The sequence below is a fragment of the Danio rerio genome, chromosome 16, assembly GCF_049306965.1.
Source record: "Danio rerio strain Tuebingen ecotype United States chromosome 16, GRCz12tu, whole genome shotgun sequence".
Lineage (NCBI taxonomy): Eukaryota > Metazoa > Chordata > Actinopteri > Cypriniformes > Danionidae > Danio > Danio rerio.
Genome location: NC_133191.1, coordinates 49,870,907 through 49,884,327, shown reverse-complemented (window position 1 = coordinate 49,884,327; position 13,421 = coordinate 49,870,907). Strand labels below are relative to the sequence as shown.

At 32.5% G+C, this 13,421-nt stretch overlaps 1 protein-coding gene across 3 annotated transcripts in view; it reads left to right on the top strand.

Moving 5' to 3' along the window:
- The first annotated feature begins 3,715 nt into the window (after window positions 1-3,715).
- The window catches only part of rgl2 (ral guanine nucleotide dissociation stimulator-like 2), a 58,587-nt gene continuing 48,881 nt past the window's right edge, over window positions 3,716-13,421 (top strand). Inside the window, exons 1-2 of one of the 3 annotated variants that reach the window (XM_005158384.5) lie at window positions 3,716-3,886; window positions 4,415-4,583. In XM_005158384.5, coding sequence (XP_005158441.1) covers window positions 4,422-4,583 — 162 coding nt within the window. In that variant the 5' untranslated portion in view covers window positions 3,716-3,886; window positions 4,415-4,421. Of the gene's footprint in view, window positions 4,017-4,411; window positions 4,584-13,421 lie in introns of all 3 variants that reach the window. The other 2 variants (XM_017351361.3, XM_068214008.2) reach the window with 2 other exon arrangements.

The following is a 13,421-nucleotide window of genomic DNA, read 5'->3' as shown; positions in this document are numbered from 1 at the left end:
TGTTGAGCAAAAAGTGCTAATACAAACTAATTAGTGACATGTGGTAATTTTGACTTGTGCCGTTTGATTTGAAATGCATAATTTCATACTGCAAGTAATGCAATTTTTTATATTTAATTGATTATTATTACTATTACTAATAAATTAAGCAAATTTGTGCTTTTTTATTATTCATCAATTCTAATTATTAATATATTATAATATATAGTACATTAAATATATATAATAATAATAATAAGAAGAAGAAGAAGGATATTGTAATAACAATAATAATAAATAATTATTTTAATAATAATGATGATAACTACACAATAACAAATATTCTATATTTTATTATGCATCTAAAATATATTACTATATATGAATAACTATTCATTCATTCATTTTCTGCTTAGTCCCTTTATTAATCCAGTGTCGCCACATCGGAATGAACTGACAACTTATTCAGCATGTTTTTACACAGCGGATGCCCTTCCAGCTGCAACCCATCTCTGGGAAACATCCACACACACTCATTCACACTCATACATTAAGGACAATTTAGCCTACCCAATTCACCTGTACCGCATGTCTTTGGACTGTGGGGGAAACCGTAGCACACGGTGGAAACCCACGCGAACGCAGGGAGAACATGCAAACTCCACACAGAAATGCCAACCGACACAGCCGAGGCTCGAACCTGCAACCTTCTTAATAATAATGATAATAATAGCAATAATAATAATAATTTATATACATACTTAACATATGTGTTGTTAGGCAAGTGCTAATACAAACATATTAGGTTATTTTGATATATATGTTTATTATGTAAACTATGATTTGAAGTGCATACTTGCAAACTGCAAATAATGCAAATTTTGATATTCAATTAATTAATATTACTACTAATAAAAAATTATTAGTCATTATATCCTATATTTATTTACATAATATAATGTACATTTCTTATTATAGACATTGCATGCATTATTGCAATATTAATAATATATATTGTTTTACTATTATAATCATTATATACACATAAATTGTATATAATATAAAATATATATATATATATATATATATATATATATATATATATATATATATATATATATATATATATGTATATATATATATAATGTTTATATAATACATTATATTATTTGATATTAATAATTATAACAATGACTAGCAAATATACTACTACTACTACTAATATTTATTAGCATTATTAATATTATTATTATTATTATTAATAATAATAATAATAATAATAAAATAAAATAAAATATTCATTCATTAATTTTATTTTCAGCTTAGTCCCTTTATTAATCAGTAATCATGTTTTAAGCAGCAGATGCCCTTCCAGCTTCAACCCATCACTGGGAAACACCCATACACACTCATTCCCACACCGACACTATGGACAATTTAGCATACCCATTTCACCTATGGCAGTCTCTGGACTCCGGAGCACTACCCACGCCAACCCAACATGGGGAGAACATGCAAACAGAACAGAAATGCCAACTGACCCAGCCAAGGCTCGAACCAGCGACCTGCTTGCTATGAGGTGACAGCACTACCTTCTGCGCATATTTACATATTTACCTAAATATTTTTTGTAATTCAAAAAGTGCTTATACAAATATATTAAGTAACTCTTGTTTTTTCAACCCGCTCATGTTGTCAGTTCATGCTATAAGTGCACTACGATTCAAAATGCATAATTGCATAATACAATTAATGTACATTTGGCAGCTAATGCTATTGATGATTCCACACGTGCGTGCTATTTTCTCTTCTTATTATTGTTGTTAAAGGTTTTCTTGTCTGCAAGGCCATGCCATAAAAAAATACTGAAGGTCAGAGTGTCGTCCACAGCTGGCACTATGCTCAAGGATTAGCTTTAAATAATCACCCTGCTAGAAACTGGCCAGCCATTCAAAAGCATAAATCATACACATCAAAAAACTACAACAGCAGCAGCCACTTAAAATGCAGACCGTGAAACAACACCAGGCAATAAAATACAACCTTGACAATGTGTGAGAGAGTAAACACACACACAAACACACACACACATGCAAACACACACACAAACACACACACACATGCAAACACACACTAATGCATGCAGCTAAATGGGACTTCTTATTGACAAACGGTTCATAAATCAAGCTAATATTTGTAATTGGGTTGGGTAGTTGTTGATGCATCAAAATGTGATTAAAATTTATATGCTTATATGCATATAACAGCATATTTTACTCTATTTGGTGTTTCTTTTCTCCTCACCAATGTTATGGTTTTAATCGCTCTTGTCAAGCTTGTTTAAATGGTGACAAATTAATTATGTAAATCCTGCATGAAATATATAAAGACTTCAGGCTGTAACTATTTTAATATGAAGTCATAATCTGGGTAATAATTGCTGAATAATTGGGCAAATGTTGAAAACAGTTACAGGAAAATAATAAAATAAAATAAAACAAAAATGTATATAAAATTTAATTAAATAAAAAATTATAAATAAATTATTCAAAATTATAAAAAAAAAACTAAATAAAATAAAAAATAAAATCATAAAAATAAAACAAAATAAAATAATAAAATAATAAAAGTAATAAAAAAATTACAAAATAAATTGAGAAAAATTAAATAAAATAATAAAATCATAAAAAATTTAATGTAGGAAAGTATTCAAATAAAGCAAATTTTAAATTATTTTTTTAAATAATAAAATAAAACAATAAAATCAAATATGAGTTTAAAAAATAATAATAAAATAATATAAATTTTTTTTATAAAATAATAAAAAAGTTATTAAATTATGACGGATGAAAAAGAAATGGTAGATCATGACTGATACAAAAACATTTTCTTTTCTGCTTAGTCCCTTTATTAATCTGGGGTCGCCACAGCAGAATGAACCGCCAACTTATCCAACATATGTTTCATATACTCTCATTCACACACAGAAAATTTAGCCTACCCAATTCACCTACACCACATGTCTTTGGACTATGGAGGAAACCCACGTGAACATGCAAAATTCCACAAAGAAACACCAACTGATCCAACCGAGGCTCGAACCAGTGACCTTCTTGCTGTGAGGCAAGAGCGCTATCCACTGTGCCACCATGCTGCCCTAGACAAACATTAAAATCGAATATTTTTTCTTAAAAGTGAAAACAGGCACAAAAGAAAGAAAGAAAGAAAGAGAGAAAGAAAGAAAGAAAGAAAGAAAGAAAGAAAGAAAGAAAGAAAGAAAGAAAGAAAGAAAGAAAAACAAAGGGGAAAAGAGGAAAGGAAGAAAGAAAGAATAAAATATAGGAAAAACTATAAGATCTGAGAAAGAAAGAAAGAAAGAAAGAAAGAAAGAAAGAAAGAAAGAAAGAAAGAAAGAAAGAAAGAAAGAAAGAAAGAAAGAAAGAAAGAAAGAAAAACAAAGGAAACTGGAAGAAAAAGAGGAATGAAAAGAAAGAAAAAAAGAGGAAGATGAAGTGGAGCTGGGCAGCAGCGCTTCAGCAGAGCAAAAGGGATGTCCTTGTTTCCGCGTAGGCTAGACTCCGTTTACAATAAAAGTCTGTCCGGTTTTCAGCCCCGGTGAGACCATCAGCCCCTGAGCGCTGCTCTGAATTTAGCGGGCAGCGCTTCTCGTGCACGCGGTGTAGCCAATGACCGCGCGCGCCGGAGTGACAGCAGGATCTGCGCCCGCGCGCGCGTCACCAGCCATCAGCTCACAGCGACGCGCGCAGCTCGCGCCTTCAGCGGCCCGATAAGCGATGACAGGCGAACTTGGCGAAGCAGGAGAGCACAGATATGGAAGAGCACAAACTCTGACTTCCGAGGAACCGACACTCAGGGGCGGATGGACGAGATATTAGTCCCCTAACAGGTATTTGAGCATAAAGTGCGCAGTGAGCGAGAGGCGTTAACGCGAGATGGATGTGTCATACTGAATGAGCTCTGCTGAAAACTATGACAAAACTCTGGCTATTGAATGACGCTTGATGAAATTAAGCTGGGTAATAGTGCTGAGGGGTTACACGAAAGAAAGCTTTATATTACACTTAGGTTTAACCCAATTGAGTCTCGTTCTGCATACAAATGTTTCTCCCTGATTAGTGAATGAACGTAGACTTCGTGTTCACGAGCTTGCGCTTTTTGACAGATTTGATGTTGTTTTGTGACAAAAGCTGTGAGTTTTGCTCCATCTCTCTCTTCCTGAAAGAGATCTGTATCTGCTTCTGCGGGCTAATATGCATACCGCCGAGGGAAAGGGGAAAGGCGAGGGAGGGGCCTGCATTCAAATGTGAAGTTGACGAGAAATGTAAATGATCAAAACAAATGATCTGGCAGGGAGAACTGCGCTGTACCTGCGCTCGTCTCTGTGTTTTGATGTGTTGGTGTTTTGGCCCAGCAGCTCCAGCATGATCCCGCGCAGTATGAAGTCGTCAGGGGTGGATCTGCCGGGTGTGGGTCCGAGAGAAGTGCCGCTGATCGGATACCGAGCGCTGCAGACGGAGTTGGACGGCTCCCCGGATCAGCTGTGGAAGGAGAGTGAACACAGAGAGGCAGATCATCACACACAGGTGAGAGGAAGATGACGATGACATCATGATTCACTGCTGCGTGTCAGCTTTAATATGCAGGGGTCAGAGATGAGGCTTCCTGTTTTAATGTCTGCATCAATTGTGTTTTTAAAGGGCTTTTATTTACAGTTCATGCACTGTAAAATGAGATGATCAATTAGTCAACTAGTCCTGACAGCATTTGTTTTTAGGTCATTGTAACTTAATAAACAAAGTTAATCATGTTCTAACTTAACTTTATAAGTCACACAAGCCGTTTTAAGTCAGTTCAACATAATATGAGTTCATTGGACTTATGAGGTTAATTTGATTCAGCTTAAAAAATTAAGGCATCCAGGATTTTTTACAGTATAGACAACATGTTAAATGCAGGAAGAAAAAAAGGGTATATATATATATATATATATATATATATATATATATATATATATATATATATATATATATATATATATATATATATATATATATATATATGCATGCATGCATGCATGCATGCATACATACATACATACATACATACATATATACATACATATATATATATATATATATATGTATATATATATATATATATATATATATATATATATATATATATATATATATATATATATATATATATATATATATATATATCCCCATATCGGACGAGGGCTTTTCTTTTTCTGGACGGCTTTTGTAAAATCGCCGGACGCCCAGTCATTCAGTCAGTCGGACAGAAACTCGCTCGACAGCGGCCTCCGGCGGCTTTTTACGTGGGAAGAGTGCAGGCGTGAATGGATTAGTGAAAACAATAACTGCACAAATACATACCTCCCGGGATGTACTTTCTATAGAAACATCTGTAGGGCTACATTTCCAGAATGAGCCTGGGTTGGAGAAAGCATACACAGCAGTTTCTTGTGGATTTGCGAAAACCCAAACTGCAAATAAACGTAGCTCCTGGGATGTATTTGACGCTCCCCAGAAATGTATATGGGGTACATTTTCAGAATAAGCCTGCGTTAGATATATGGGTAACACTTTACAATAAGGTTCATTAGTTAATGCATTTGTTAACATGAACTAATCATGAACAACACTTGTACAGCATTTATTAATCATAATTGAACATTTACTAATGCATTATTAACATCCAAGTCCATGCTTATTAACGTTAGTTAATGCACCATGAGTTAACATGAACTAACAATGAACTACTGTATTTTCATTAACTAACGCTAACTAACATGAACAAATACATTAGTAGATGTATTGTTCATGGTTTGTTCATGTTAGTAAATGCATTAATTAACATTAACTAATGAACCTTATTGTAAAGCTTGACCAATATATGCAACTTTGAAAAAAACAGACTTCTTTTTCGTATTAAACACTTTCTAAACCTTTGTACATTTTTAGGTAAGAACAAGGAAAGAAATACAACTAAATAAGTCAAATAAAACCAGATATAAATAAAAAGTCAACTGTAAAAATGGATCAAAATGTCATAATAAAATATACTATAAATGCACTGTCAGAGTAATATCTCAGGCACCAATATTTTTAAGATAAGGCATTTTTTTCCATCATCAGGGCCATGCCTTTTCAAGTTCTGGTTAATTTTCAAACCATAGTAACTGTACATGAACAACACACAAAACCAATGGTAACTTTATATCTACCCTAGAGGCCTCTCAGCTATTTCTTACTCTGGTAACACTTTACTAAAAAGTTGTATTAGTTAACTAATACATTTACTAACACGAACAAACAATGAACAATACATTTATTACAGTATTTGATCATGTTAGTTATCGTTAGATAATGAAAATACAGCTATTCATTGTTAGTTCATGTTAAATCATGGAAATCAAGCATGAGTTTGGATGTAAATAATGCGTTGGTAAATGTTGTAAACCCTCACTTCTTATGTGGCCTTCCTCAACATTATTATATTTCCATGCAAGGCCAACAGAAGGTTTGAGTCTAACAGGCAGCTTTGGTGTTTTGAGCGAGATCAGCTTTCACTTGTGGATTAAACTTGAAACAGGATATTGAGGCGAGTTTTGGCTCTTCCAGCAGCGTTTTGATCTGAAGTGACGGAGGCTTCGTCCTCATGAGACGCGCAATCATAAGGAAAGCTGAAGCTACATTTGGTTAGTTCTGAGAAAAAGCTGCAGGGGCCGCGAATGTTAGTTTGAAGAGGATCTATTACATAACTAACAGCGCTGTGTGTGAAGTGGCCCGGGCGGAAAGTGAATACATTCAAATAGACTCATCTGCTGCTCTTAGATTGTTTGTTTTAGCCGTTTTGTTTTAGCTGTACTGTGAGCTGTGAGTTCCTTATCAGTCTGAAGCAAAAGCCCTGTGCGCTGCTATTTGGGACTCCACCTGCTATTCTCTCATGCTGTGTGTTTATATATCGTCAGATTACATGTCGCTAGCTTAATGTGTGTATTGCACACTACCGGTCTAAAGGTTTAGAACTGTACTTTTTAAAATAGACATATATTTAAAGTCTCCTTTGTTCACCAAGCCTGCATAAAGTAAAACAGAAACATTTCTATATACATTTCTGCTAAATAAAATAACTTTAATTTAGAATTTAAATATATATTTAATTACATTGGAATAAATGTAATTTAAGAGACGGCATGGTGGCTGGTTTGAGCGAGCCCCAGCTGGGTCAGTTGGCATTGTTCTCCTCATGTTGGCGTGGGTTTCCTCTGGGTGCTCCGGTTTCCCCCACAGTCCAAAGACATGAGCTATAGGTGAATTGAATAAGCTAAATTGGCTGTAGTGCATGTGTGTGAATGCAAGAGTGTATGGGTGTTTCCCAGTACTGGGTTGCAACTGGAAGGGCATCCGCTGCCTAAAGCATACGCTGGATTAGTTGGCAGTTCATTCCGCTGTGGGAAAAAAGTAATAATAACAATAACTAATAATAATAATAATATAAAATAATAATAACAATAACAATAAAATAATAACATTAATAATAATAATAATAATAATAAGAATAATAATAATAATAATAATAATAATAATAATAATAATAATAATAAACATTTATTTGGAAAATAAAAATATTTTAATGATTTCTAAAGGATCATGTGACAAGTAATGGTGCTGAAATTCAGTTTTTGAAATCTACTTTTAAAAAATATATTCAATTAAAAGAGTAATTTTAATATTATAAATGTTAAACATTTCTTTTTGTACTTTGGATTAAACTGAAGCAGGTTTGGTGAGTAGAAGAGGCATCTTCAAAATCTTACTGTTCTTAAACTTTTGACTTGTAGTGTGTGTGTCTGTCTGTATGTGTGTGTGTGTGTGTGTGTATACAGTATAAACCCCAATAAAAGTATTGAATAACACAATTAAATGTACATTTTTATAAGAAGTAATAAATATAATACAAATAAACATACACTCATATTATGATTTATCACTATTATTTGTACTGATATTATTGATAAAATTAATAAAACAACAAATGTGTAAAAATGAATATAACAATTAACAAATATTATACATAAATACTTCTAATTTACTCACATATTGGATTTACACAGATAATTATCAGAATTATTTTTTATACATATTGTTTAAAAAAATTAGGTTTTTAAAGGTTTATTATTTATTATATTATGTATTTGTAATACATATTATATGTATATATTATTATATATTATAAATAAATATATATAAAAAATAAAGTATTTTAAAATTATTAAATAAAAATATTTATTATTTTTCAGCATGTTAAGTAGAAAATTAAAGATATTAGATATCAAAAGATATTAATTATTAAAAAAACATGAAAACAATTACAATTATTATTATTACTATTATTATTATTATTATTATGGGGCATCACGGTGGCTCAGTGGTTAGTGCTGTCGCCTCACAGCAAGAAGGTCGCTGGTTCGAGCCCCAGCTGGGTCAGTTGGCATATCTGTGTGGAGTTTGCATGTTCTCCCCATGTTGGCGTGGGATTCCTCCGGGTGCTCCAGTTTCCAGTTCTGGGCTGCGGCTGGAAGGGCATCCGCTGTGTAAAAAACATATGATGGATAAATGGGCCAGTGATTCCACTAATTATTATTATTATTATTATTATTATTATTATTATTATTATTATTATTATTATTATTATAATAAATAAAAATAACTACCTCAAAAATTCTTTACAGACATAAATATACAGGTTTATTTCAAATCAAATAAAACAATGGATTCTAATGTTGAAAAGTAAGTTGATTTCTTGCTGAAAGTAATTTTTTCCAGTTATTTAACAGCTGTGTCATCTAAACTGAATAAGACATCTATAGCATTGACTTGCATCAAGCAGACACAAATTGACACAATTGAAAATCTGCCATTGACAAAACCATTGAAAGAGCACTAATATGAACACTGTAGTGGTTACGCCTCTGCTCCTTTTTTCTTGTCACAACATCCTGAGTATTGACTAGATACAGCTACACCAAGGCTGAGTTTCATTCAACACTCAGCTGGGTTTCCCGGTCTAAAAACAGAAGCCCTTCAACCCAATCATTTCACTCTAGAAACTTCCCTCCTGTTCATGGCACATGAGCACTGAATAATATTTCTGTTTCAAATAAGTGCCGCTCCTTTGAACTCTCTGATACTTTCTATATAAAAATATCCTTAAATATGAATCAAGGAAGCAAAAACTATTGTTGATTATTATTGATAATAATAATAAATGTTCAACAAATCAGCAGATTTTGCAGCTTGAATTGCATGTAAAGATCTGCTTTGGAATCAAAGGATAAAATGTTTTACACAACAGTTCTGCCTGGTTCTTGAATCTGATTGGCTGAGAGCCGTGCAATATTCTGCCAGTAACAGCACTCGTACAGACTCTGCACTCTTCACCCTTGTGTATTACTCCACCCACATATAGCAACAAGCAGAAGACACTCTACAGTTTGACAAATATTGCTGCTGTTGAGTAACATGATGTACTTTTGAGGCTTTTTTAGTCAAGAACCTAGTTGTTTAAATTACAACTGTGGTTTATTTATAAGGAAAGTGCCTATTTTTAAATATTTATATTTTCTGTGAGACAGCGCGCCGTTTTTGAGCAAAGACGGTTGACAATGTTCATCCACTAAAGGGCGAAAGGGATCGCATAAAAAGCCCTAGAAAAACTCAAACATAATTTCAAACTACAGCTGATTATATCATTATTATGTTGTAGGGCTGTATTTATACCATAGTAATATTGTTATCTCCCGATTGCAACAGAGAAATACTGGGAGATATTTCTGTAGACTGAGGGCATTTCGACTATTTTGTCATCACTTTAGACATTACGCTAGAGAATCATTTAAACATCAGCTTTAAAAGTGACGTTGGTGAATTAGTAACGGCTTCTGCTGCTCTGACGTCAGCTGCAGATGTGAATATATGGCAGAAAAAAGTAGTTCCACTTACAAAAGGATATTAAGACTCTCTGTATTTTCTTTTTTATTTACATGATTATGTTGTCGAACTGTTGTATAAACGCAATATCACAGTAGTAGCAGTGCGATGTGGCTGTATATTATCACTGGTAGGACGCTAAGGCACTCAGCCTGCAAACTTGAGCCAATGCACACCTCTCACCAGTGCCGATATACAGATATAGTCATATTTATTTTATTTATACAAAATTAATTTATTTATAAATTTATAAATTTATTTATAAAAATACATTTTTTTTATAAAACATGATTTTTAAAATGTAATTTGAAAATTTTATTTATAAAAATATTTATTTATAAAAAACATGATTTTTAAAACTTTTTTAACTTTATTTTATTATTTATTTTATCAAAATAAAAATCCACAGTAATAAAATGTTTTAAAACATAATAAAATATAAAAAATGTTTTAATAGATAAAAAAGGAAGCAGTACAAAATCCACAAAATGTTATGTTCCTTATAAATTATTTTATTTAAATAATTTAATGTTAATAGTAAGATTAATTTGAATAAATAAAAATTAATAAATAAAATAATAATAATAATAATAAATAATAATATTTCAAATAATTTAAATAATAATAAATAATTTAATTAATAAAAAATATTTTAATATAATAAAAATCCAAAAAATTTATTATTTGATAAACGCTTTATTTGTGTTTTTCATTTTTCTGGTATCTACATTAAAAAACAACAACAATATATATATATATATATATATATATATATATATATATATATATATATATATATATATATAGCATTTTGTCAACTTGCAGGGTCATTTCTGTCCATTTTATTGTTTATTTCTAAAATCGTAATAATGTGTCATCGTATTTTACAATATTCTTCAGTGTACTTCAGTATTTTACAGTATAGATCAAATAAATGCAGCTTCATTTTCGAAAATGAATGAATATTGTATTAATAAACTAATTTATTTATTTATAAAAATGACATAATTTTATTTATTTATTTTGTTTTACTATATTGTAGTTATAAACTTAATTATTTATTTATAAAATACATCATTTTTATTTATTTATTTTACTACATATTATTATAAATTATAAATATCATAAAATATGTACTTTACTTTATTAACACAAAGTTATCTGCCTCTGCAAATGAACTCTTTTAGTCACCCTGCAGGGCCATTTTTTGCATTTTAAAGTTTGCAGTTAAAGTTGACTTCAGAAACATCCCTGCTGTTATCGTCACATGATCGGCTCACGGCTCCTCAGTGAATAATGCAGGAGTCCATACAGATGAACACACACCGGTTCGCTCAAATGACACAAAAGCAAGGCCAGAAAAGACTCAACAGGATGAAACCAGATCCGGTCTTCTCTTGATTCTTTCATGACTACGGCAGGATGCATATGTGCAGGTCAAAATGCACCGCGTAACTTCCTTGTGTGTGTTTCTGGGTGTAACATATAACGAAAGAGAGAGCGAGGGAGTGGAGAGATGTTAGGGTGGATAATTGTTTAGCTAAAAACAACCTCAGCTGACCCAGTTGTCTACAGAGTGCTCATTATGTCCCCTCAATAGTGTGCCGTGGGCCACATGCAGCGGCGTGTGTCTCAATACATGTTGTATGGCAAGCTGTCTAGACATTTATTCATAAACCGATCAGTACTTGTTTAATTTTCACTCATTTAAATAATAATTGTTCATATAATACGGTGGCCGTGAAGTGCAAAACAACATTACAAAGTGTGAAACACTTTTACAAAGCTCATTTTGAAAAACATTTTTACCTATCATCAGACAGTTCCTATGTAGTTCCCAGTAGTGGGAAACATCCATACACTCCCACATTCACACACACACAGCCAATTTAGTTTATTCAATTCACTTATACCTCATGTCTTTGGACTGTGGGCGAAACCGGAGCATCCGGAGTAAACCCACACCAACACGTGGAGAACATTCAAACTCCACACAGAAACACCAACTGGCCCAACCAGGCCTCAAACCAGCAACCTTCTTACAGAGAGGCGACAGTGCTAACCACTGAGCCATCGTGTCGTCCAGATTGTTCCTTTCATATATATAAATAAATAAAGGTTGAAACTGCTTGCCATACAGCACTGCAAAGACTAAACCTTTAACAGCAGGCCCGGAATGATTGACTGATTTCCATTAAGCTTCATTGTGATCGTCAGTGGCAGTCGCAGTGTGCCTTCGATTGGCAGAGAAAGAGGAAAAGTCGGTCGATGCTATAATAGATGAGAACAGAAGAAGAGCAGAAGATAAAAGAGGGAGAAGCAGGCCAGACGAGGTATTCATAGAGAAAGCAGAAACAAAAGGTCTCTGTAAATAGCTCCCTTGTGATGTGTTTACGACGCTCTTCTGAGAGAACACATTCCACCTGGGACATATAAGGGTTTTGTTAATCTTTGGGAGGCATTTTTGTGAATTTATTTACATCTTAACTCACATACAAATAGAAATATATCGTCATTAATTCGTCGTTCAAATGTTTGGGGTTGCTTTTTGTGTTTAGAAAATATAGTAAAACTGTAATATTCTGAAATATTGCTGTACTTTAAATAGCTTGATTCAATTTTTTTGTTTAGTATAAAATCTAATTTATTCCTGTGATGCAAAGCTGATTCATCAGGAGTCTTAAGTTGTCACATGATCCTTCAGAAATCTATATAATATGCCATTTTCTGCTAATGACATTCCCTATTATTATTATCAATGTTGAAAATAGTTGTACCGCCTAATATTTTCATGCAATCTGATATTTTGTAATGTTTAAGAGGCATTTTTGTGAATTTATTTTCATCATAACTCACATACACATACAAATATATAGTCATTACTTCGTTGTTCAAATGTTTGGGGTTGCTTTTTGTGCTCATAGAGATTAATTTAATCAAAAGATAAAGTAAAATCATTTATTTATTCATTTTCTTGTCGGCTTAGTCCCTTTATTAATCCAGGGTTGCCACAGCGGAATGAACCGCCAACTTATCCAGCAAGTTTTTACGCAGCGGATGCCCTTCCAGCCGCAACCCATCTCTGGGAAAAAGTAAAATCATAATATTCAGAAATATTATTGTGATTTAAAGCTTGTATGTATTTTTATTTAATATAAAATCTAATTTATTCCAGTTATGCAAAGCTGATTTATCAGTAGTCTAAAGTTGTTACATGATCCTTCTGAAATCCTGATAATATGCAGATTGCCTTGATAAGAATATTTCTTATTATTATCATCAATGTTGAAAATATATGTGCCGCCTAATATTTTCATGTAATCTGTTATTTTTATTTATGTTTGAGAGGCATTTTTGTGAATTTATTTCCATCATAACTCACATACACATACAAATATATGT